At 48.5% G+C, this 24,121-nt stretch overlaps 1 protein-coding gene across 3 annotated transcripts in view; it reads left to right on the top strand.

The window, feature by feature from the left end:
• The window catches only part of IARS1 (isoleucyl-tRNA synthetase 1), a 69,089-nt gene that overhangs the window by 42,582 nt on the left and 2,386 nt on the right, over positions 1-24,121 (top strand). For all 3 annotated transcript variants that reach the window (XM_044266028.1, XM_044266027.1, XM_044266026.1), the window contains exons 19-33: positions 286-430; positions 1,983-2,103; positions 4,511-4,602; positions 5,574-5,651; positions 6,353-6,474; positions 6,638-6,740; positions 6,995-7,078; positions 9,182-9,356; positions 11,381-11,493; positions 13,657-13,752; positions 14,553-14,729; positions 15,447-15,552; positions 18,833-18,958; positions 20,612-20,755; positions 21,343-21,495. In XM_044266028.1, the coding sequence (XP_044121963.1) occupies positions 286-430; positions 1,983-2,103; positions 4,511-4,602; positions 5,574-5,651; positions 6,353-6,474; positions 6,638-6,740; positions 6,995-7,078; positions 9,182-9,356; positions 11,381-11,493; positions 13,657-13,752; positions 14,553-14,729; positions 15,447-15,552; positions 18,833-18,958; positions 20,612-20,755; positions 21,343-21,495 (1,835 nt within the window). The remainder of the gene's footprint in view (positions 1-285; positions 431-1,982; positions 2,104-4,510; positions 4,603-5,573; positions 5,652-6,352; positions 6,475-6,637; positions 6,741-6,994; positions 7,079-9,181; positions 9,357-11,380; positions 11,494-13,656; positions 13,753-14,552; positions 14,730-15,446; positions 15,553-18,832; positions 18,959-20,611; positions 20,756-21,342; positions 21,496-24,121) is intronic.

Below are 24,121 nucleotides of genomic sequence, written 5' to 3'. Positions count from 1 at the left end.
TGCCCGAGGCCCACACCAACACTGGCACGGGGCGTGCTTCTAGGTTGGTCAAGTGCCATATTTTGGTCTGGGGTTATGTCTCGCCTTTGTTATTCGCCAGGTCTCTTGCACAAACAGCTTTGTCAGTTTTAAATTAACCTGAGAAGAGTATTCTTAGGTCTTTTATATATCTCTTAATTCTTGCCTTTTGTATAAAAAATGCTGTTTGCAGTGTCAGCATGTCTAGTAAGAATACTTGTATTAATTTGTATATTCCTTTTCCATGTAACATTCTTTCTCACCCAGACTGTATCTGATCAACTCCCCTGTGGTGAGAGCAGAAAACCTTCGATTTAAGGAGGAGGGTGTGCGTGATGTCTTGAAGGATGTGCTGCTCCCTTGGTACAACGCCTACCGCTTCTTCATCCAGAACGTCCTGAGGCTACAGAAGGTGGGGGTGGGGGCCCGACAGGCTGGGTTGAGCTGGGTCTGCTCCAGAGCGTGGGTAGCGCTGCCAGCAGTCCCTGTGGGTGGGACTCGGGGCCATTGCTTGGGGGCGCTTCGTGAAGGTGCTGGGCGGACTCCGCTGGCCTCAGGAGACACTGGGGCCTCCCCTGTAGAAGAGCTGCCTGGGAGGTGCATCCACTCCCCGTGGCCCTCCCCTCATGGAACCAAGGCTGGTGGCGGTGGGGGTGAAGAGCCCGCCACTCCCAGGGAGGGGACACCTGGTAAAGGCTGCTGCAGGCAGTGCTCAGTGAGACATCGAGGTCCAGACTCGGAAGTGAGAGACTTTGCACTGGGCCTTTAGAGGGGGGAGCAGGATGGCACATGTGGAAGTGCCTGCTGGCCAGGGAGGCACCATCTGAAAACCTTGTGCCTGGCTGTGCTCCCAGGGCTCCATTTGGGGTCAGACTCCAGTACCCCTCATCTTTTATGTCCAACAGCTTACAGTACAATCACTGTGGCTGTTACTGTTGACTCATCGTACAACGTTGATGCTTTCTGGAAATGGGCTGGAGGTGTGAGCTGTGAGCGTCCCCCTCGGGCAGGCTGGCTATTCCCATGCTGCCACCTCTGGCTTGTCTCCCATGTGGGCTTCTCCCTGTGAGCTGAGGAGGGCAGGCGCTCTCCCCAGGCCTCTGCTGCTGTGGGACACCAGAGCACCACGGGGCCCACATGGGCTTGGCCATCAGACGCCGGCTCTACCGTCAGGCTCTCAGATCAGGGCTGGAGTCAGCACAGCCATTGCCCCGCCAGCCAGTGTTGCTGCTGCATGAGGGGGGACAGGTGGAGTGGACCTTCAGCACAAGGGCAGTTTTGCAAACCGGGGGGGCGAGGGGGTACAGAGCATTCTAGTTAAAATGGACAATTTAAGCAGAGATGTTAGTTCCTAATGCTCATGTTCAGTCTGTAGACAGTCGTCCAGCCCTAGCCAGCTCTACTCGCTTTCCTTCATTGGATCCGAAGTAACTAAATCCTACACTTACAAGAGTTTGGAATATTTCTCAACTCATAATCATTTTTGGTACAAAGGAATAATTTTTTCCTAAATTCTGTTCAGAGTAGTCAAAAATATAATTCATTAACTGAGTACCTTACATCCCAAGTTTAGAACTTATTTGGAAAATACTGCTGAGAATCAGTAATTTAAATTGCCACTTGATCTGGAGTTTTGTGGATGGCTGTTGTGGGCCACTTCAGTTTAAGTGGGTTTTTTGTTTGTTTGTTTTTAGATTTTATTTATTTATTTGACAGAGAGAGATACAGCGAGAGAGGAAACACAAGCAGGGTGAGTGGGAAAGGAGGAAGTAGGCTCTTTGCTGAGCAGGGAGCCCAGTGCAGGGCTCAATCCCAGGACCCTGGGATCATGACTTGAGCTGAAGGCAGGTGCTTAACGACTGAGCCACCCAGGCGCCCCACAGTTTAAGCGGTTTAAAGAGTTTGTTTCTGTACAGTAATTTTCCCTAAGCATGCTGAATGTTTTAGTACTTGTCACTTCGCAGGAGGAAGAAACGGAATTCCTCTACAACGAGAACACAGTTAAAGAAAGTGCCAACATCACAGACCGGTGGGTCCTGTCCTTCATGCAGTCGCTGGTTGGGTTCTTCGAGACTGAAATGGCAGGTAAATGGAAATGGAAATAAGAGTTCTTTTTCTGATTACCCTTTCGATACTTAACTGTGTTTTTTAAGAAACACAGAGGGTGTTTTATAAACATTTTAGAGATACGAACACTAGATAAATCCTGACCCCTCAAATATGATTTTGTTAAGACTTGTAGACTCATGCTGCTCAGAGGCCTGGGGTCAGCTCAGCCTCACCCCACCGGCCACAGACACCACGCGGCCTTCCACGGTTCAAACCCGCCTCCACCACCTGTTCCCTCTGGTGGGCGCTGCCCGAAGTCCTCAGGCCTCGGTTTCTTTCTCTGAAAAGTCCCTGCTGGTGTTGTTACAAGGCTCAGACAGAGATTGTGTGCAGAGAGTAGCTGGCAGACAGGAGATGCTCAAGGAGTGCTTGTTAGCATGTGTTTTTTAGTCTATTAAATAAGTAGTCCATGTTTAGAAAAATAAGGAAATACAGAAAAATAGTAATAAGGTGGATGTTTCCCCCATATTTGTTACCTATAACAATCAGCTGTGTCTTGGACACAGGTTGGAGACATAGGTTATGTTGGTTTCCTCAAGGTTGGAGACAGAACAAACTAAGTCTGGGGGGAATTCCAGAAACTACTGAAGTAGGATACCTGACATGGGTGCGACAAAGTTGGTGGGCAGATGTCCCCTGTCAAGGTTAACCATCCTGCCCCAGGCGATGCAGTCATGCAGGCACATGGCCTTCCTGGAATCTTGGTGCCTCAGCCCTTGGCACAAGAGGATGTTGAGTCCAGGAATTCCCACAGGCATCCTGAAGCCTGCCCCCACCCGTCGAACTCGCATCAGAAGGATCACGTGACTGCTGGACGAATTGATGTAGGTGCAGAGGGACATGAGCTTGCGAGCAGAGCTCACCACGCAGCCCAGGACACCTGCTCACAGCCTTGTCCCCATCCCTCCTGAGTGACATGAACTGTTGAAAATGGGCCTGGGGACAGCAGAGCCAAGCCATGTCCTGAGTGCATGCATGCCAGCTGGGGTCTGTCTCCTTGAAAACGAAAGGTCTGGCAGTGGTTGTTTCCGTGGCCGACTGCTCTAGTGCCCCAGTGCCACAGCCTGCTGGCTTCGTACCCTTGGCCCCTCCTGGATAAGGTTCTGAGTCTGGAGAGTCTGCAGTTCCATTAGGGAGCCCGGCAGCCACAGTGTTGCTGCTACGCACGGCACACCCAAGCTGTGAGGGTTCTGTGTGCCCTCCAGGGACAACACCTGAGCACAGGGAACCCCGGCCTCCTAGAAGGTGGGGGGCGTGGCGAGCCATAGAAATGACCTCCTTCCTTCAGGCTAGGGCTCTGATTGCCACGTTACCTCTCGGAGCGAGTGGCCGCTGGCACCTCAGTTCTGGTCCTCGTGAGCCGCCCTCTGCCAGTGGCAGCTTCTCACCCTGGCAGTTTGGACCAGAGGCCTCTTAACGGTCACTGAACTCTTTCATTAATATAAGTTGTGTTTCTTATACTTGTTGGTCTTATTCTTGGTTTTGGTGTTTGTTTTTGTGCAACCGAGAATATCAGTTACAGGGAAGTGAATGGGAAAATCCAGAAAATAGGCCCTTACCTTAAAATAGACGGACTGAGCACCGTCACCCTCCCGCTTGCCCTCAGAATTCTTGGGGGCCTTCATGTCTTTGTCCTTTCCTGGGCGCCCGTTCTGCTGGCTGTTTGGGCTGCACATTCTCGGGGTGGGGGGGCTGCCGGCCTCTGCATTGTTGAGCAGCTCCCCTGGGGTCCAGCTGGATGGCTGGAATGGGTCTCCAGACACAGGTAGAGTCGCTCTAGTTGGAAGCTCTGGCCTCAGCCCCTGGTTAGAGCTGTCTGTGTGTCTAGGGTGTCTTAGTGGAGGGTCGGGGTAGCGCAGCGGAAGGAAGTCAGACATGCCGCTGTGGCCTCTCCACCATGGGTCTAGAGTTTCTTTCTTTTCTTTTCCTTCCTTCCTTTCTTTCTTTCTTTCTTTGTAAAGAGAGAGAGTGAGTGAGCACAAGCAAGGAGAGCAGGTAGAGCAGGCAGAGAGAGAAGCAGGCTCCCCACCGACCAAGGAGCCTGATGCAGGACTCAATCTCAGGACCCTGGGATCATGACCTGAGCTGAAGGCAGACGCTTAACCAGCTGAGCCACCCATGTGTCCCATGGGTCTGGGGCTTCTCTTTCTCTCTGACCACGGGGCTCGTACGCACTCACAGGGTGGGTCATGTATGCTCTCGATACACCAACAGCCACGAAGTTCATCCTTGGGGAATGCCACCAGGGTTTTGTCACTGGTTCTTCCTGTCTCCTGAGCAAGCGTGGCAGCCCTGGGATGGCAAGACCGCTTGCTGTTTGCGTCTGGCCCTCCCTGCACCCTAGACGCTCACCTGTTCTTGCTGCCTGATCATCTGCTTTCAGCTTACAGGCTCTACACGGTGGTGCCTCGCCTGGTCAAGTTTGTGGATGTCCTAACCAACTGGTACGTCAGGATGAACCGCAGAAGGCTGAAGGTGAGTGCACGCACGCAGGCTGCTGCCGGAGCAGCGGAGTGTGGGAGGGTGACCTCCGAGAAACAGGAGGGCAGCCGGAAGAGAGTTTTCAAGTGCTCTCAGCTTCTGAAGCTCCTTCTCTTTTGTCCTTTTTACATTGTAAGTCGGCTACATTTATCGCCATTTGATAGATAGGAACCTGTAAGTTCTAGAAGTCCACTTGCATGTTTTCAAGACAACTAAGGAGTGTCCTGTCAGAGGGCAAGTCTCAGCGCCGTACAAGACTGAGCTGAGCAGATTCTCTTAAAACACAAAAGGAAGTCATGCAGATACATGCGATGTCACGGGGGGTGGCTCTGGTCTCTTCACTTCTTCCTCTAGTCAGTTATGTGCGGGCAGCCTATTGGGTATGTGGGCTGAGTCCTGTCCCAGGCCCGGAGGCCACGCGTGGACTGTGGGGGTGCCCGTGCCACGGCCCGCCAACCTGCCGCCAGATGTGGGAATGACAAAAGCCCTTCACAAAACAGTAATTTCATTTTTGTTCAAATAGATCAAACACAACACGCCCACGTACAGAGGGGCTCTCTACACTGTTGACAGCACCTGTCTCTATCATTTCATTATGGTTTTCTTTTTTTTATACTCTTTTGTGTTTTTCCTACAGTGAATTAGTGTCATTATTTCCTAAATATACATTATATACATTTTTTTAAATAATAAATCTTGTCTTAAAGTAATTGCTATTTTTTGCTTGTAACCACTGCCGTGTGTTGCACGGGAGGCAGACGCAGCCTCCAGGCCTCAGACGCCTGGGCTCAGAGGTGGGGAGAGCAGGGCCCGCGGCGGCCGCCTGCCTGACCCCGGACGCTGTGCTGTGGCCTCCTGCCCCGGCTCCCCTGTCCTGTGTGCGCGCTGTGTGCTCTGTGGGGTCGCCCTTCTTCATTCAGCCGACTGGATTCGAACAGTCTAATTAATGCGAGCTTCTTCGCTAGGGTGAAAACGGGGTGGAGGACTGTGTTACGGCCCTGGAGACCTTGTTCAGCGTCCTGCTGTCCCTGTGCAGACTGATGGTAAGGTGCTGGCTGCGGCCCTGGCGTTGCCCCTGGTCTGTACTGGTCTCCCCAGAAAAAGAAATAGAGTTTTAAAACAGCTTAATTCCCTAGTTCCCTTTCAAAAATCTCATAGCTCGTCTGTGTCAGGAAGGCCTAAGAAACATTTGCTTCTAGAGCTGGGTTCTTCCTATCCGCCCCTTGCGGCACACGTCGGGTCAGGGTGCTGGCCTCGGGACGGCCGAGCCACAGCCGCCTGTGAGCACACACCCCATCTTCACGCGGGTTCCTGTCACCGTAACGGGGAAGTACTTGAATGCGCGTCTAATACACAAGTACGTCACAGACGGCATTTTACTGAACGTGTGTCCTGTCGCTACTACTCCAGCCTGAGGTCATGAGCCATGTTCACTCCTGAACACACACGAGCAAGACCTGTCTTGTGCCTGGTGCCTCTCATCTGACCTCACTCACCTTCACCCTAGGAAGTATTTCCCCAGCTCACTGATGCGGCTTCTGAGGTGTGGGACATGGGGTCATGGTTGGGGTTCCTATCGTTACTGCAGACTTCCTCTGGGTGCTTCAGGGCTCTGGCTCTACCCACTGCCGCTGCAGTGCAGGGCTCTATCCCGCCAGGGTCAGGAAGTAGGGTCCTGTCTACTCGCATAGAGCTGCTCTTTTTCTCCATCCGAGGTCAGTTGATGTCCTCTGTCTTCATGCAGGCCCCCTATACGCCTTTTCTCACCGAATTGATGTACCAGAATCTAAAGCTGCTGATCGACCCTGTTTCTGTCCAGGACAAGGATACACACAGCATCCACTACCTCATGCTGCCCCATGTTCGGTGAGAATCGGGTATCACTGAAGCCCCGCCTGGGCCCGGGAAGGCTCACGTGGCGGCTGCGCCTCAGGCTGCAGAGGGGCCGCCGCTTCCTCCCTCCGAGCTCATGTCATTTGGGGTGGTCTGCCCTTCGTGGAATCCCTCTCACGCCCACTTCTGCCATCAGGGAGGAGCTGATTGACAAGAACACGGAGAGAGCCGTTTCTCGGATGCAGTCTGTGATTGAACTCGGGCGAGTGATTCGAGACCGCAAAACCATTCCGATAAAGGTTTGATGCTTCGTTTGTATTTTACATGCACAGGCCCAAATAATTACACCTTTGGAGCATTTTCTTAAAAGAGAGCACTTCCAGTACAGGCATAATTTTTTTTTTCTTTTCTGCAGTAAGGGTGTGAAAGACTTAGTGCTGGTTAAACCTGGTCAGTCTGGAGCTTGAGATTCGGATAAGACATTTAACATTTTAGTTTCCTGCTGTTTGAAGGGCTGGCTGTTCGGTAAACTGTCCCTTTCCTTTCCTACTAGTATCCTTTGAAAGAAATTGTGGTTATCCATCAGGATCCAGAAGCTCTTCGTGAGATCAAGTCTTTGGAGAAGTATATCATTGAGGTAAGAGTACGGGTTTGACTTTTTCGATCCAAATAGATTTCTTTCTTTGAGAAGATTGTTAGGACTAGTACTGTTAGTGAAGTTCATTTTGATGTATCCTTTGAAAGCTCACTTTCATGTATCCTTTTCTTTTTGTCTGTCAGCACATACAGATACTTAACTGTCCACAGAATCTTGCACTTTGCTTAGAATCAGCATGTGCTTTTGCCTTTTTAAAATGTCATTATAGGGGCGCCTACGTGGCTCAGTGGGTTAAAGCCTCAGGTCATGATTCCAGGGTCCTGGGATGGAGCCCCACATTCGGCTCTCTGCTCAGCGGGGAGTCTGCTTCCTCCTCTCTCTCTGCCTGCCTCTCTACCTACTTTTGATCTCTGTCTGCCAAATAAATAAATAAAATGTCATTGTAATTCTTTAAAAGCAATTCTTTAAAAAAAAAAATTTTTTTTTTTTTTTTTTTTTTTTTTTTTTTTTTTAAAGCAATTCTAGGGACGCCTGGGTGGCTCCGTTGTTTAAGCAGCTGCCTTCGGCTCAGGTCATGATCCCAGCATCCTGGGATCGAGTCCCACATCGGGCCCCTTGCTCAGCAGGGAGCCTGCTTCTCCCTCTGCCTCTGCCTGCCATTCTGTCTGCCTGTGCTTGCTCTCTCCCCCTCTCTCTCTCTGATAAATAAGTAAAATCTTAAAAAAAAAAAAAAAAAAGCAATTCTAAGATCGGTGGATTTCTTTACCTTGATTGGATCATTCACTACCTTTATCTGCTTCTCCAAATACTCTTTGAGGACTAACCAAAAAACTCTTCTTTCAAATCATCAAGTAACAAGTGGGCATGCATTGGGTGTGAGCCGCTCCAACTCTAGCACAGGTGCTGGCTGAGTCCCTTCCCGCCCATCCAGCGCTGCCTGGGGGTGTTCACTGGGGCGTCCCCACTGGGCTGTGGGAGGGCCGTGTGCACCCACACACACGCATGTACACATGCACACGTCATTGGCTTTGTGCTAGAGAGGACCATGTTTATAGTCTTCAACTTGTGTTTTTTCACCAGTGTTTCTTCTTCTTCTTTTTTTTTTTGTTTTGTTTTGTTTTTGTTTAACATTTTATTTAGAGGGTGGGAGAGAGACAGTGGGAGAGAGTCTTAAGAAGACTCCACACTGAATGTGGATCCCACAACCCTGCGATCATGACCTGAGCCTAAACTAAGAGTCAGACGCTTACCCAGCTGCACCACACAGGTCCCCCTCTAAGTCTAGAATCTTCTTTAGTTGATGTAGTTTGCTCAGCTGTCTTGAATGATCTGAACAAGAAAGATTCTTAACTTATGTATAGAATTGTACACCCATTAAAATTTTGTAACATTTTGGGACGCCTGGCTGGCTCAGTTGGTTAAGCGGCTGCCTTCGGCTCAGGTCATGATCCCAGCATCCTGGCGTCCTGGGATCGAGTCCCACATCGGGCTCCTTGCTTGGCGGGGAGCCTGCTTCTCCTTCTGCCTCTGCCTGCCACTCTGTCTGCCTGTGCTTGCTCTCGCTTCTCTCTCTATGACAAATAAATAAATAAATAATCTTTTAAAAAAAAAAAATGTAACATTTTGATCACCCCAAAAAGAAACCCAGTGTTTAAAAAAAAGAAAGAAAGAAAGAAAGAAACCCAGTGTTTAGCATTCACGTGAGTGTTCACACACATTCACACACGTTCACACACATTCATTCACATGAGCGTTCACACGCCTTTTTTGCCCTCAAGATCCCTTCACCCCCTGGCAACCATGGGTGTAAGTTTTCTGTCCCTGGGTGTGGCTGTTCTGGGTGGTTCATATAAATGGAACCCAATAGCAAGTGGTCTTTTGAGGCTGACTTCCTTCACTTGGCACCAGGGGTCCAATTCGTGGTACAGCCTGTGTCCATGCCTCAGTCCTTCATTGTGCTAAGTAGTAGTCTGCTGGGTGATGGATCACATTTTGTTTATCCTTTCACAGCTGATGGACATTGGGGTGCTTTCACTTTTTGGCTGTTGTGACCCATGTTGTTTGAATGTTTGTGTGCAAGTTTTTGGAGTCACATGTTTTCATTTCCGTCTTTCTTTTTCGTCTTGGCTGCCAACTATATAGGAATTGAACGTCCGAAAGGTCACGCTGTCTACAGATAAAAACAAGTATGGCATTCGCCTAAGGGCAGAGCCTGATCACATGGTCCTGGGGAAGCGTCTGAAGGGAGCCTTCCGGGCAGTGATGGCGTCCATCAAGCAGCTGAGCAGTGAGGAGCTGGAGCGCTTCCAGGCGAGCGGTGGGTGTCTGCCCCTTCCAGGCGCCACCTTCCACCTGGGCTCCTTCACTTGCGCTGTCACTGAGCTGCGAAACAAGTAATTCTGTTAAGGGAAGGAGATGATCCCCGAACCATCACCTGTCCGTTGACTGCAGACGGATTGCCGGCTCCGTGCTGGTCCACGTGGCACGGAAGTCCCAGCACAGACATCCCAACACAGACGGGCCCAGAAGCACAGGCTCCCAGCGTGGAGGTCACACTGTAGTTAAAAATGTCGTGTTTTTCACACCTATATTTTTATATTTTCTGTTTATTTTATTCACCTTTTTATTCTGCATTTTTACTTTACTTAAGTCATTAGTCTGTAAAGTGCTACTTCCAGACCATTCTGTGGTTTTCCTTTGAGGGGTGCCCATCTTGTTGCTGGCTCTTCAGACTGTTTCCGTTCTTCCGCTGGTACCGGTAGTTCTGCAGTGAGAATTTTCACATGTACATGTTCTGTGCAGTCGATTCCTTCGGGCTAGATTTCTGGGTAGAATGACTTATAGAACTGGGGTCTGCACATGCTAATAGGAGCCTAGAAAGTACCCTAGTGAGAGAGCGCACAGACCCCCAGTATCAGGTTCACTGTTATTGGATGTTGCTTGTGAGAAAAAGCATGATAGTGTTTGGAGGTCTCTGAATGAAGACTAGAGTATATTTTGACAGAAAAGATTAAAGCAGGTTTTGAAACAGGGACTTAGCAATGAGGTCTGGACCTGGTTCAAGGGAGAATTGGATCAGAACTTACCAATGTCTCTCTAAGACATCAAGAATTCGTAGTTTGGTTCCTTAGGGCAAGACTGGATTTTGGACTAATTCAAATACTTTTTAAAGATCTTGTGTTTGGCTGGCCCTGGGAACCCAGAAAAGAGTGAGACAGATGTCCTTACCCTCATGGTGCTGGCCAACAGTGAAGATTTGTGGAAACAGTTGTAGTTTCGATAAGTGCTCTGAAGGAAAAGCCTAGGACAATAGGAGGAAGTTAGGAAAGGGGACTTAGCCCCTCCTTCCTCTCCTTCGAGACTTTCCAGGTGCCCGGGAATTCTCAGCTCTGTCACGAGTAGAATCCTCTCGGGTCTTGGTATGACTGCTTAAACTTGGGGTACAAGGTGTTTGGTTGTTAGGGTTCCCTGTGAAGGTGAAAATCATAAGCAGAGATAAAAGAACTCAGAAATCAGATGACTGCTTATAGGGAATTGAGAGAAATGTCTCTCAAAGTCCTCACATTTTTAGATGGAATGTAACAAACCTGGCAACTAAAAGTTGAGTCATTCCTAACTTAACTGGATTTGTAGATTAACAAAATCTTTGATGCAACTTCAGATCACAAATCTAAGCGTTTCAACAGGTAGCCCAAATACTTAAAAATTCTTGAAATAATCCTGGTTTGAAACCAAGGCCTGTAGCTTCAAACCTACTTTCTGAGTGGATTTCTGCACTATTGGAAAGCAAAACAGTTTTCGGAACAGAGTGACATAGTCAGAATGACAGCCCAGTGCTCAGATACCCGGAAAATCACTGTGGGCGACCGCAGCAGGCTTCCCTGAAAGCGGGCATCGCCATCATGCGCTCTGCCTGCTCTGGCACCCAGACCTTGACCTCCCTGTTCACCTCATTCCCACCTCACCCTACTCAGCAGATAGTGGAGGACTGGGGTCCTGCATTCAGTAAGTGTTGGGCCTGGGTCCCCCTGGACTCTGCAGCCTGCTCTCTTTAGTATATCATGCGCTCTGTGTTTATGGTGGGGATACGTCGCCTCCTGGCACATGCCTTTGGACCTGGGGACTTCCTTACACAGGTGGACGTTGGCAGCAATTTAACTGTCCTCAAGGCAGCATGGGGAAGTATAAGGGATATGAGTTGGGAGAACATGATCTCTGGAAGTCTCTACAGCTGATGCTGTGAAGTTTTTATTAAAAACCGGCATAATGTGCTGTAGCTGGGCGGTATGTGGAGGAGGATGCTGTGGGGCTGACTCACAGTGGCAGATGCTTCTCCGACAGGGACCATTGTCGTAGAAGGCCATGAGCTACATGAAGAGGACATCCGCCTCATGTACACATTTGATCAGACAACAGGAGGGACAATGCAGTATGAAGCACACTCAGATGCCCAGGTATGTTTCTCTTCCCTGGAACATTTCTTTACCAAAAGATAACCTAAGAGGAAAAAGTATTTGCTTCTGCCTTTCCTGAGTGTTGAGCTCAGCTGCTCTCAGTAAACCAGGTGTCATTTTAGATCGGCTTTATTAAATTGCTCCACTGTATGCTCTTAATATGTGCACTTCTTTTTTTTTCTTTTTTAATCTTTATTAGAGAGAAAACATGAGTGGGGGTGGGGTGGGGGTGGGGTGTGGAGGGGTAGAGGGAGAAGTAGACTTCCCACTGAGTGGGGAGCCTGATGTGGGACTCAATCCCAGGACCCTGGGATCATGACTGAGCCAAAGGCAGGCTCTTAACCTACTGAGTCACCCAGGTGTCCCGACATGCGCATTTCTTTAGCATATATGAAATTGACATTTTATGACCTCTGCTTGCAATTGTCTTGAGTGTTGGGTCCTACCAAAATGATTAAGATATAACCCCACCCTTCAAGGAATGACCCAGTCATAGAGACAGAAAAGTAAGCTACTTCTTACTCCTCTGCCTGATAAGTTGTCTGGTAGGAATGAGCACAGAGAGGGATTCCTCTCCAAAGCCTGGTGTGGAGGCAGGCAGGGGACGGACATCCTGGAGGGGGATGTGCAGCAGTTTGGGATTCTGAGGTCAGTGCTTTTTGTCGTGATGGATCAGAGCGTCTCTCTTTGCTCTTGACCAGACTTTTCTGGGCAGACAGATCATAAGATCTCTAGGGTGGGAGGGGCACTTGTGGAAGTTCCATGTGAGGAAGACCAGCCCCCTCAAATTCCTCAAGCCTTTTGCAGTGGCTTGAATGAGACATAGGCCGAGCTCCATGTGGCCAGACTGTGTGAGGAGCCACCTGTGAAGAAGCTGGGAAAGGAGGGCGAGAGAGTGTGTAAACACTCTGATGGCGGCCAGCCTGAGGACGGCACTGAAGGAAGTGTCCTCATTTTCTGAGATGAATGACACAGTTCATATACTATGGGCTGCGGTGGCCCTGCCCAGCCATCCACCTCCAGTTCTGCTCTCATGAAGTAGAGTAAACTGTTCATCTTTCTGATAAAGTTTCATCAGAAACGTCCATGCTCCTGGGGCACTTGGGTGGCTCAGTGGGTTAAGCCTCAGCCTTCAGCCCAGGTCATGATCTCAGGGTCCTGGGATCGAGCCCTGCATCCAACTCTCTGCTCAGCAGGGAGCCTGCTTCCCCCCCCCCCCGACCCCTCACCTCTCTGCCTGCTGCTCTGCCTACTTGTGATCGCTCTCTGTCAAATAAATAAATAAAATCTAAAAAAAAAAAAGAAAGAAAGAAAGAAAGAAACGTCCATGCTGGGACACCTGGGTGGCTCAGTCAGTGAAGAGTCTGCCTTTGGCTCAGGTCATGATATCAGGGTTCTGACATCCAGCCCCACATTGGGCTCCCTGCTCAATGGGGAGCCTGCTTCTCCCTGTCCCTCAGACCCTCCCCTACTTGTGCATTCTCTCTCTCTCTCTTTCTGACAAATAAATAAAATCTTTAAAAAGAAACAAACGTCCATATAGCTAGTGCTTGAATTACAAGCGTATCTCCGTCTGTGTTAGCAGTGACACCACTGTGCCGGTGTGACACTCTTTCCTTTAAGTCATCATTGACAGCCTTCACTACAGATGGCATAGGAAGTAGATGAAGTCAGCACAAAGATGACCGTGTAAATCATGATAAATGTGTTGTGGTTTCCTGAGAAACCGTGTGTTGAATCAGACAGACCAAAGGCCGGAAAGTCTCTCCTGGCTGAAGAGAACAACAGGGGCTCTTCTGGGGCCTTCGTGAGCTCATTGGCAGTGTGAAGGGCCCTGCAGCCCTGACCCCACGTCCTGCAAGGGCAGTGACTGCTTGTCACACAGACGAGGAACAATGACACGGGAGACACGGCTCCTCCACCTGTGAGCGGCACCCGCGGAAGGGAAGGAGTCACCGGACCCGTCCCTGCGGAAGGAATCGCTCCACGCAAGCACCTGAACTGGAGCGAAACTAGTTCAGTTTTACTCCTTTGCTCAGTTAGATGAATAAATAGCACTACATGACAGACTTCTCAGAATTTAACTTAAAAACAGTGTGCTGAGTTTGAGAGAATCATTCCCCCTTGTTCGGTCGTCATGCAGTGCACTGTTCTCTCCTGCAGGTTTTGGTTCTCTTAGATGTCACTCCCGACCAGGCAATGGTGGATGAAGGAGTGGCTCGGGAGGTCATCAATCGCATCCAGAAACTTCGCAAAAAGGTCAGTTGTCACATCAAGAACAAGCTTGTCTGGGTTTTTTGTTGTTGTTGTTTAGTTTTTTGGTTGCTGGGTAGGACAGGAAAGGCAGGTAATATAAATCATTGTAATTGAGTAATGATAATTAGTCACTCATTTATGGTCTGTTCAGTTGTGCTTGTGGGAAAAGTAGGCCCCTCCACTCCCGACTCTTTCACCCTAAGCTGGACATGGCTGTTGTGTTTCTCTGAGCAGGAGCTTTCAGCAAAGCTGTGCCCCTTGTCCACCTTTTTCAGTTCCCCGTGGTTTCCACAGGATCATCTGGATGGTTAGTCCTCCTTACTGGCGCAGGTCATCAGAGAGGACAGTGGGTGTCTGAGGAAGGGCATCTAGCTCAGGGAGACATTATTGGATCTGGACAGAGGGGTGGCTCTTCCTTCCTGGGGAGCTGGGAGCCAGGAGCTCCCACCCCTCAACCCTTCCCCATCCAAGGAGGGTCTCCCGCCCCTGACCCTAAGAGGCTCCCTCGCCCTGACCAGAATGGGAGCTCCCACCTCCCCTCCTCAGGCCAGGTGTCTGAGACCTGTACTTCTGGGTCTCAGGAGTCCACGTCAGCAGGTTAATGGGATACTTGGGAGCTCTGCCTCAGTTCAGAGTTTTGTGACTGGGTTTCTACACAGTCAGTCCTTTGTTTCAGAGGATTGGGCAGGAACCTGTATGCTCCCATAATGATTCAGCACAGGACTGTCGGCTCTATTCAACAACACCATATGTTGTGACTAACAAATGTGCTTCCCTTTTAAATTTTCTCTATGTGCTTTCAGTGCAATCTGGTCCCAACTGATGAAATAACAGTTTATTATAAAGCAAAGTCTGAAGGGAAGTATCTGAATAATGTTATCGAAAGCCACACAGAGTTCATATTTGCCACCATAAAGGCTCCCTTGAAACCGTATCCAGTTCCAACATCAGATAAAGTCCTTATTCAAGAAGAAATACAGGTGAGTTCTGGGTTTGTTGAACTACGAAGAGATGTAAGGTTATATTTTATGTTGTTTGTGGAGTAATCTCTTGATATTCTATCCCCAGTAGCAACTGGCATAATTCTCAGTCCTAAAATATAGGGTGGGTTCAGTGTCCAGAGCGGACAGAAGGGAAGGTGGGGAAGGTAGCCGGAGGTGCATGAGGGTTGCCAGGAAAACAGGGGCTATATGGGCTTGCTTTTTCTAAAACTAGGAAAGTTAATATTAAGTTAATATTGTGGATTCTGTGACTGTTCAAGGCAAATAACAGTTGACTTTTCCTATTGGCACAGTTTAGATAGAACTATGAAAATCTGATTCATAGATATGGAAGATATTGGCCATAATTCAGAAATAGGTCATTTATAACAGGGGAAGGAGCTGATTCAGTCGCTGACTCTGCCGCGTCTTCCTTGTCTCGTTCCTCCTTTCTGTAGAAGGAGACAGAAGGTACAGACAGGCAGGCCTGGGTATCACTATTTGTCTTTTCAGTGGGGCATGTTACAAGATGGTTGCATTTTCTGTTCTGCATTTAGGAGAACAAGGTGAAACGTCATAACTTTTGACTGTTTCAGTGGTGAGATTGCATATGCGCTCAGAATCGTACCGAGCTGTCAGTGTGGGAAGTAGCTGCAGGGTTGGTTGGTGACGTGGTCACTGCTGCAGTTACTGAGTTGCATACTCTCATGTGCTCAGTTAAAGGGTTCTGACCTGGAAATTACAATCACCAGAGGATCATCCCTGCCTGGTCCTGCTTGTGCATATGTCAATCTTAACATTTGTACAAATGGCAGCGAGCAAGGTAAGAGTAAATGAGTCCCGTGGGTTGAACTTTACTTTTTAGTTAAACCTATGAATGTCTTTAAGGCTATTGTAGGAAAATTAGTGAAATCGTATGACTTCCTCTTTCTAATTGCCATCAAAATGAATCCACAAAAGTGAAGGGTTGGACTTGCACTTCCAGGAAGATGGAATAGACATGCTTTTCCCTGCTCTTCCCACAAAGAACAACCAAACACTCTGGGTGTGATATATATAAAAGCAAATGTCAGAAGACTCCTAAAGGGGGAGGGAAGAGGGCTGGCTTTTCTTTTTGCCTCATACATCCCAGTCTTGGAGCTGAAGAAGCCGGCAACCTGGAAATGCGTAGCACAAACAAAAATGCTCCAATTAAGATGCTGCTCTCTCTAGCTAGAAAATGAGGAGAGGTGCAGCCTAGCAAGACAGAGAACTTGTAGACAGTATCTGCTCTACTGTAGCCACATACAGCACAAGAAACTGGCCCCACTCCCACTCCCACCAACAAAGACCAAGTGGGGAGCCTAGATCTTTGTCAGGAGCCTCAGGCCTCTCCAATTTGTGGTGTTCGAGAAGCTCACAGTGAGCTGGGACTTTCTTCCTACCTCAGCAGGTCAGGTCTTGATCTCACGATTGTGAATTCAAGCCCCACATTTGGCTCCCCAGCATGGAGCATACTTAAAAAAATAAAATAATCTGACAGAACATAAAGCAGCCGTAATAAAAATATTCCACGGAGCAATTACAAACACAAAGGAAACAAGTAAAAATAGGAAGCCTCGGCTAAGAAGTGGGTATTAAGCATCTTATTAAAACTGATAAATATAAGAGTAGGATACAAAACCCAGTGGATGGGCACAACAACAGAACAGAAGGGACAGGAAAGAATCTGTGAACTGGAAGATAGAACAATAGAAATTACCCATTCTGAACAAAAGAGTTTTTATAAATCAGAAAAAAAAATGAAGTCTTAAGGATCTGCGGGATGTTAACAGAAGTTGAATATTCTGTTACTGAATTCTGACAGAATAAGAAGGAACAACAGGACCAAAAGTATTGAGAGAAATAATGACTGAGAACTTCTAAACTTGGCAATACGTATACACCTGCAGATTCAAGAAGCTGAGAGAAACCGATGAAAAATTCACTTGGAGACATCACGTAATCAAACTTGTGACAGCTGAAGGCAAAGAAGACATCCTGAAAGCAGCGAGAGAATATGCTCCCCTAACTTACAGGGAAAACGATTGGAGCAGTATTGGATTTCTCATCAGAAACCTCGGAGGCCAGATGGCAGAATGTTAGGAGTACTGTCTACCCAAAATTCTCTATCAAGCAAAATATTCATGGTGGAGGGAAAATCAAGGCATCCCCAAGCGAAGGGAGACCAAGAGAGTTCGTTGCTAGCATGACTTAAGCTAAAAAAAAGTAGGTAGAGGAAACTCATAAAACAAAGAAAATGACAGAAGAAGAAATGTAGGGACACCGAGACAAGAAACAACAGTAGAAAGAGTCAAAATATAGGTAAATTCAGTGGACTTTCTTACTTGAATTTTCTAAATTATTTGATGTTTGTAACAAAAGCTATATAACATTTCAGTGTATATATAAGAAATATTTAAGAAAATTAAAAGCAGGGGCGCCTGGGTGGCTCAGTGGGTTTAAGCCTCTGCCTTCGGCTCAGGTCATGATCCCAGGGTCCTGGGATCGAACCCCACGTCGGGTCGGGCTCTCTGCTCAGCAGGGAGCCTGCTTCCCCCTTCTCTCTCTGCCTGCCTCTCATCTCTGTCAAATAAATAAACAAAACCTTTAAAAAAAAAAGAAAAAGAAAGAAAATTAAAAACAGGGAAGAGCAAAGTGATGGAAGGGAGATCGGGTTTCTGTGCTTCCCTCAAACTGGTCAAAGGCCCACATCAGTAGCCTGGTTCTTAGTGTGCATATGTGGTACCACCGGCTACAACCACTAAACCAGCCTGTTCTGGAGAATCACACAAAAGCACTATAGAAATAAAAATAGAGTTGTGAAATATATGCATATAACCCACAGGAAGCCTAGAGAAAGAAAACAGAACAAGTAGAAGCAGGAAATAAGATGGAAAGCTTAAGCTTACCATCAGTCATTACACCAAATGGGGGAGGGGTCTGGCCAGCCCAGTTAGGGGAGCATGCGACCTTTTTTTTTTTTTTTTAGATTTTTATTTATTTATTTGACAGAGACACAGTGAGGGAGGGAACACAGCAGGGGGAGTAGGAGAGGGAGAAGCAGGCTTCCCACTGAGCAGGGAGCCTTGATGCGGGGCTTGATCCCAGGACCCTGGGATCATGACCTGAGCCGAAGGCAGACGCTTAACAACGGAGCCACCCAGGCACCCCAAGAGGGAGCGTGCAACTCTTGGTCTCCAGGTTGTGAGTTCAAGTTCCACCTTGGGCTTAAAGAGTACTTTTAAAAAATAGTAATAATAGGGGCTCCTGGGTCACTCAGTCGGTTCAGCATCTGCCAGAGTCCCAGGGGTCCTAGGTTCAAGCCCCGCATCGATCTCCTTGCTCAGTCAGAGGAATGAATATGAATAAAATGAATTAATAAAATCTTTTTTAAAAATTACACAAAGCAAGAATGTTTATGTTCATTTCTGTAAAGCAAGGCAAGTCACTAGTGATGTTAAATAATCTACAAATGTCAATCCACATTTGGGATTCCAAATGTGGGATCATTATGCTTTCAGCAGAGCTGTAAACCACAAAAGAGAGCTGACAGCCTTAAGGGAGAATGAGAAAATTCAGTTTCAGTTTGAAAATTGAATATATATCTCTTTCAACAATCGATAGAAGAGCTAGACAGAAAACCAGAGTCAAATCAACATTAATGGAACAGCTCACCCAGCAGCAGCAGAACGCCCGTTCTGTTCAAGCTCCCACAGGACATTCACCAAGCTGGATTGTAGGCTAGGCCATGAAACTCATCCACATATTTAGGGATTGAAATCGTAGAGGAAATGTCTGATGAATTATTTATTTCTGCTTTGTGAAAGATCCTGTGGAAAGGATGAAAGCCTGAGCCACAAGGCAGGGAGTGGTCCTTGCAAACAGTTTCGCCCCCCAGGTCTGTCCAGAGAACACGAAGAACTCTCCCCACTTATAATTTTAAAAGATCCAGGTAGACAGTGGGGAAAAGACAGGAGAAGGTGTTGACCAGAGGGAACATACAAGTGGTGTGTTTTCCTGGATTTTTCTTTCAAATTTAACATCTTTTTCCTTTAGTTTTACTTACATTTGTGGTTCTTTAGGTGGAGTATTACTTCTGGAAAATCCAAAAGGCGATAACAGGTTGGACCTTTTAAAGCTGAAGAATGTTATTACTAGTATTTTTGGTGTGAAAGATACCGACCTGGCTGTCCTCCGTGGTGCCGCAGGTATGTAGAAAGTCGGGAGCTGGCCTCTGACTCGAGGGGGTCATTTGGTAATAGTTTTGCTCCACAGCTGTGCCTTCCTTACGAGGCAGGGTTGGCCAGGCCCTTGGCAGCCCTGGCCCTGCGTCTCTGGGCCCCTGCTGGGATGGTGACAGCATCTGACATTGTGAACCTGCCCTCATTCCTGCCCAGATGGACGTCTCTGTGCCACCCAGGAGATGGAGCCTTGCACCCTGTCCACTCGGTGTTAGCCTCAGGCTGGGGTCCAGGCCTCAGAGACTCCATGCTGTGCTTTGACTTTAGTAAGCATAGTGCCTGTGTCTTGCTAGATAAGATTCTCAGTAAGACAAGCCTAAGTTAAGAGAGAGACATGTTGAAGTCCTTCCCCTGCATACTACCAAATGTGACCTTTGGAGACAGGGTCGTTGCCAGTGTGATTAGATAATAAGGGTGTCCCCAGGAGCACGCAGGGATATGGCCATGTGATGACAAAGGCAGGGCCAGAAGGGGAGAACTGCAAGCAGATGGCTGGGAGCCTCCAGGAGCCAGGAGGAGGATAGGGAGAGCTGCCTGCAGGCTTCTTAGGGGGCAGGGCCCACGGAGGACCTGGATTTTGACTCCTCACCTCCCAAATTGGAGCCGGTAGATTTCTGTTTGCTGTAAGCCCCATGCTTAGGATTCTTTTTTTTTTTTTTTTTTTTTTTAAGATTTTATTTACTCATTTGACAGAGAGAGACATAGCAAGAGAGGGAACACAAGCAAGGGGAGTGGGAGAGGGAGAAACAGGCTCCCCGCAAAGCAGGGAGCCCGATGCGGGGCTCGATCCCAGGACCCTGGGATCATGACCCAAGCCGAAAGCAAACACTTAACTCACTGAGCCACCCAGGCACCCCGATGTTTATGATTCTTAACGGCAGCCGCGTGAGAAAAATACACCCTCTTTGATAAGAATCTGGATGCTCATTTTCAGGAAATTCTAAGTAGCCTAAAAGAGGAGATGTATTTGGCCAACGAACGCAGGCGAGCTCCGGGCCACAACAGATGGGCAGAGACTAGGGCAGGCTCGTGGTGTCAGATGCCAGCACCCTCTGTGACGCAGCCCGGAGGAATTCCGGGAAGCCACAGGTGTGGAGGTCCTACAGCCCCTGTTCCTCCGGGACCTACCCCAGCCGTGTTTGCGACTCTCAGCAGTGTTCAGTTGTAGATCAGTGAGATCTGCATGTGTCCCCTGTGTCTTGCTGTTTTTCACATGTGTTCGTGAGTCAAATGATCTGTTTTCTTCTGACTATAATTATTGTGTTTTAATATAAGGCTTCCTGTCACAGTGAAGTTTAGTATTCTGACATAGGAGATTTTAAAAAGGATCTGCAAAAATACTAAGTACTAAAAGGAGAAAAAACAGTTTGCTGTATGTTTTTGTTACTACTATTATGTGGTTTGTTCTGCAGTGTTCACATCTCCTGCTATTTGCATGTCATTTAAGCCTCATTTTATAGAGAAGGCCATGTCCTTTGGTAAAGAGAAATTAAGTGGAAACATCACTGCAAAGATAAAGGATAGTTTAATAATTAAGTAGGATCAAGTGAATGACTTCAGCTCTGCACTGTATATCCTGAACGAGTGATTTGTTATTGCTGTTTTTGTTGTTACTTCTAGAAATACGAAACCAGACTGACTTACTAAGTCTCAGTGGGAAAACCCTTCGCGTGGCAGCGGGGTCTGCCCCCGCTGTGGTGGACGGCCCCGGCACTGCACTCTGCCGCTACATCAACCTGCAGCTCCTGAACGCAGGCCCACAAGGTGCGCGTCCCCCAGCCGCCAACCCTGCGCCGGCGGGGGTGAGGGGCTGGTGGCCGGGTTTCCGTTCAGGCCTGCCTTGCACGTGGTGCATTGAGGTGTGCTCCGATCTGCCTGGGCAGCACACAGGCGGGCTTCTCTTGGTGTGTTTGTGTGGAAACACCCTCCATCTGGCAGTCAGGAGGTGGGGTAACCTGACACGTAAATATTACCGCCAGATGAAGTGGCATTAAGTGCCATCGCATAAATGTTTTTGCCTCTTTTTTTTTTTTTCCTGGAAGATGTTCTGAAATCTGTGTACACATCCATGCCTCGGTCAGCAGACTAGCTGGCTATTTATTTTTCCTGGATACCTTGGGCCCTCACCGTCCACAGCATGTGTTTATGGAATACCACTTCCCTAGCTGTGGGGGTTTATACCCGTTGGGATTTCCATTGTCCCTGCCCCTTCCCCTCTGCAGTCTGGACACCAGGCCCCCAGGCCCTGCTAGTTCTCGGAGCCTCTCCTCTGCAAAGGGGCCGGCAGAGGGACGGGGTTGGTGAGAAGGCTGCGCTCTCAGGACCTGACCCAGTGGTGGTTTCTTCCACAGAGTGTGTAAAGGGAACAGTGGGCACACTCCTTCTGGAAAACCCCCCCGGGCAGAACGGACTCACCCACCAGGGCCTTCTGTATGAGACAGCCAAGGTGTTTGGTCTTCGCAGCAGGAAGCTCAAGCTGTTTCTGAACGAGGCTCAGACACACGGTGAGATGACACCACATACTACAGCTGCACTTCCTTGCTGATTGTGTTTTTGCTCTTTTCTAGAAATTTGCTATATAGATTGTTAAAATAATAATTAAAAGGATGATTGCTTTTTGCACTGAAAATAATGTTAAAATATATTGGTAAGTTATTAAAAACACATGCTTTAGATAAATTAGCATCTATTTGCCAATTCTAAGATCACTCTCTTCCCCAAGGATCGGAACAGTGACAGTATTATAAAACAGCAGCTTGTGGGCAGCTTGTAATGGTGTGGTGCCCCCTCCTCTAGCGTGGACAGAGCATACTTGCAGGCACTTCCTCAGTGAGCCCTGAAGATTGGAGAGCCCAGGCCTGTCACTCGGGAAGGAGACGGCGGTGGCCCCAGCAAGGCCAGTGGCACCTCGCCCCAAATCCACTCTGGTCTCAGGGTCCCATCATTGCCCCATTCTCTTCCTTCATCCTTGTCACCTGTCACCTGGCTTCTGCTGGAGCCCTTTCCCCAGCCCTTAATTTTTTTTAAAGATTTTTATTTATTTATTTCACAGATCACAAGTAGGCAGAGAGGCAGGCAGAGAGAGAGGAGGAAGCAGTCTCCCTGCCGAGCAGAGAGCCCAATGTGGGGCTCGATCCCAGGACCCTGAGATCATGACCTGAGCCAAAGGCAGAGGCTTTAATCCAGTGAGCCACCCAGGCGCCCCCTTTTGCTATTTTCTTAGTGTTTACTGTGGGGATTACAGTTAACATTCTAGATTAACAATAGTCTGGTTTGAATCAATACCAATCTGACTTTAGTTACGAAAACCCTGCCCCTGTTTGTATTCTTGTCAGAAACTGCTTTGTGTGCCCCAAAACATAAATTTTTAATTGTGTCTTATGTATATGTCTTTTAAATCATCTAGAAAGCAGAAAGTAGAGTTATAAAGCAGGCATGGGGCAGCACGCGGCAGTGACCATCAGCGTCCTTGCGTCCCAGCCTGATGCCCTCCAGTGGTGCCGGGTGCCCTGTGCTTTTGTTTATTTGCGGTGTCTTCACTGCTCCTCAGCTCGGCCTTCACTCCCTATCAGACGGATTTGGCCAGAAAAGTTCTTATTTTTTCAGAGTTGAAAGCCTGGACTTTTCTGCGTGTGCTCTCTGCCCTGGACACACACGCGGCTTTCTGAATCACGCCGTCTTCGACTTTGCCCCCAGACTGTAAGCCTCCGTCACATGCTGCATCTGCAGCCTTGTGCCCCACCGGCAGCTGTGGGCTTTTTGTTTGCCTGACTGTATTTCCCAGCGATGCCTGTACTTTTCCTACCTGGGCGGGTTCCAGGTTCAGGTGAATGGAGATAAGCGCCCTTTGCATTAGGACACACACGGTGCCTTTGCTCTGTCCTCCTGCGACCATGGGGTCCTCAGGCTGGGAGGGTAGGGCAGCCAAGCACAGGTGGGACAACCATAGATCTTTCTACCCGCTACAAGGTGCTTCTCGAATGTGGCATTTATGTGGTTACTGTGAACCTTTGATTATTTCTAGAATCCTGACGACAGTAGTTAGTGGAGTTGCTGTTGAAGCTCCATGTAAAGGAGCATTTCATTGTTTGGGGACACTGTCAGCCCAAGCCCACTTCACCTCAGTTACTTGGGGCCACAGGGAGTGTTCGGACAGCACGAGGGCCAGAGCCTCATAAGGCTGTGTCCAGTCTGTCCCTAGCCCGCAGCAAGGCTGAGTGAGGCCAGTTCTCCAGGCTGGCCGGACAGATGGGTGTAAGCCGGGGCCGTGAGACATACAAGAGTCTTCTCGGTTCTGGAGGCCAGAGGCCAGGTGTCAGCAGGGCCGCTGGAGGCTCCAGGGCAGAATCTGGCCTTTGCCTCTTACCACTTCTGGTGGTTCCAGGCGTCCTGGACTTGTGACTCTATCACCCCAGCCTTGGCCTCTGTGGTCATGGCCAGTTTCTGGGAAGTAGAATGGGGCATGTCTTCTGGAAGGCCATGATTTAAACCCACTGCATTCTCTTGACTGTCTTCTCGGTGGTGAGGGATTTGTTTTAAATGTACTCTGGCTATGGGTTCCTTATTCAGGGCCCCAGCATTTGTGGGGAGGACGGTTCACTGGATTTCCCAGTCTGTAGACCCCAGGCTTTTTCTTGTCTCGCTTTGATAACCTTTAGTGCCAAAGCTTTAAGCCACCAGGACTGCCAGAAAACCAAAATGTTCAGGTATCTCTTGGGATTCATGATTTTTGGCTTAGAGGTTTCTCTCTTTCTTCTCTTGTGTCATTCCTTTTTTTTCTTTTTTCTTTTTTTCTTTTAATGTTTTCTATTACACTTTAAAATTTTCTGCCCTGTTATTTAAGACTGAAGCCTCCATTGCACCTGGGTTCCTCTCTGTAGCAAAACACACCTCTGTGCCTCCACGTGGCTTTCAGGGGCTCCCTGTCCGCAGCCGTCGCTGGCTTAGGGCTCCATTCTCTGTTGAAGTGGCCTGTCTGCAGCCTGTCCACCCCCAGAGTTGTCTCCTGTGCGTTCCTCCCTTGATAGTGTCCCTGCTCAGAGTCCCCATGGCTTCCTTATTCCCCACATGCGCTGGTCCCCAGGGGCAGCTGAGCCATGGACGTGAAGAGGCACTGTCGTCTGTGGTTCT

Source organism: Neovison vison, chromosome 9 (assembly GCF_020171115.1).
Source record: "Neovison vison isolate M4711 chromosome 9, ASM_NN_V1, whole genome shotgun sequence".
Taxonomy (NCBI): domain Eukaryota; kingdom Metazoa; phylum Chordata; class Mammalia; order Carnivora; family Mustelidae; genus Neogale; species Neogale vison.
Note: the sequence above shows the minus strand (reverse complement) of the source record. Positions and strands in the feature narration are given on the sequence as shown.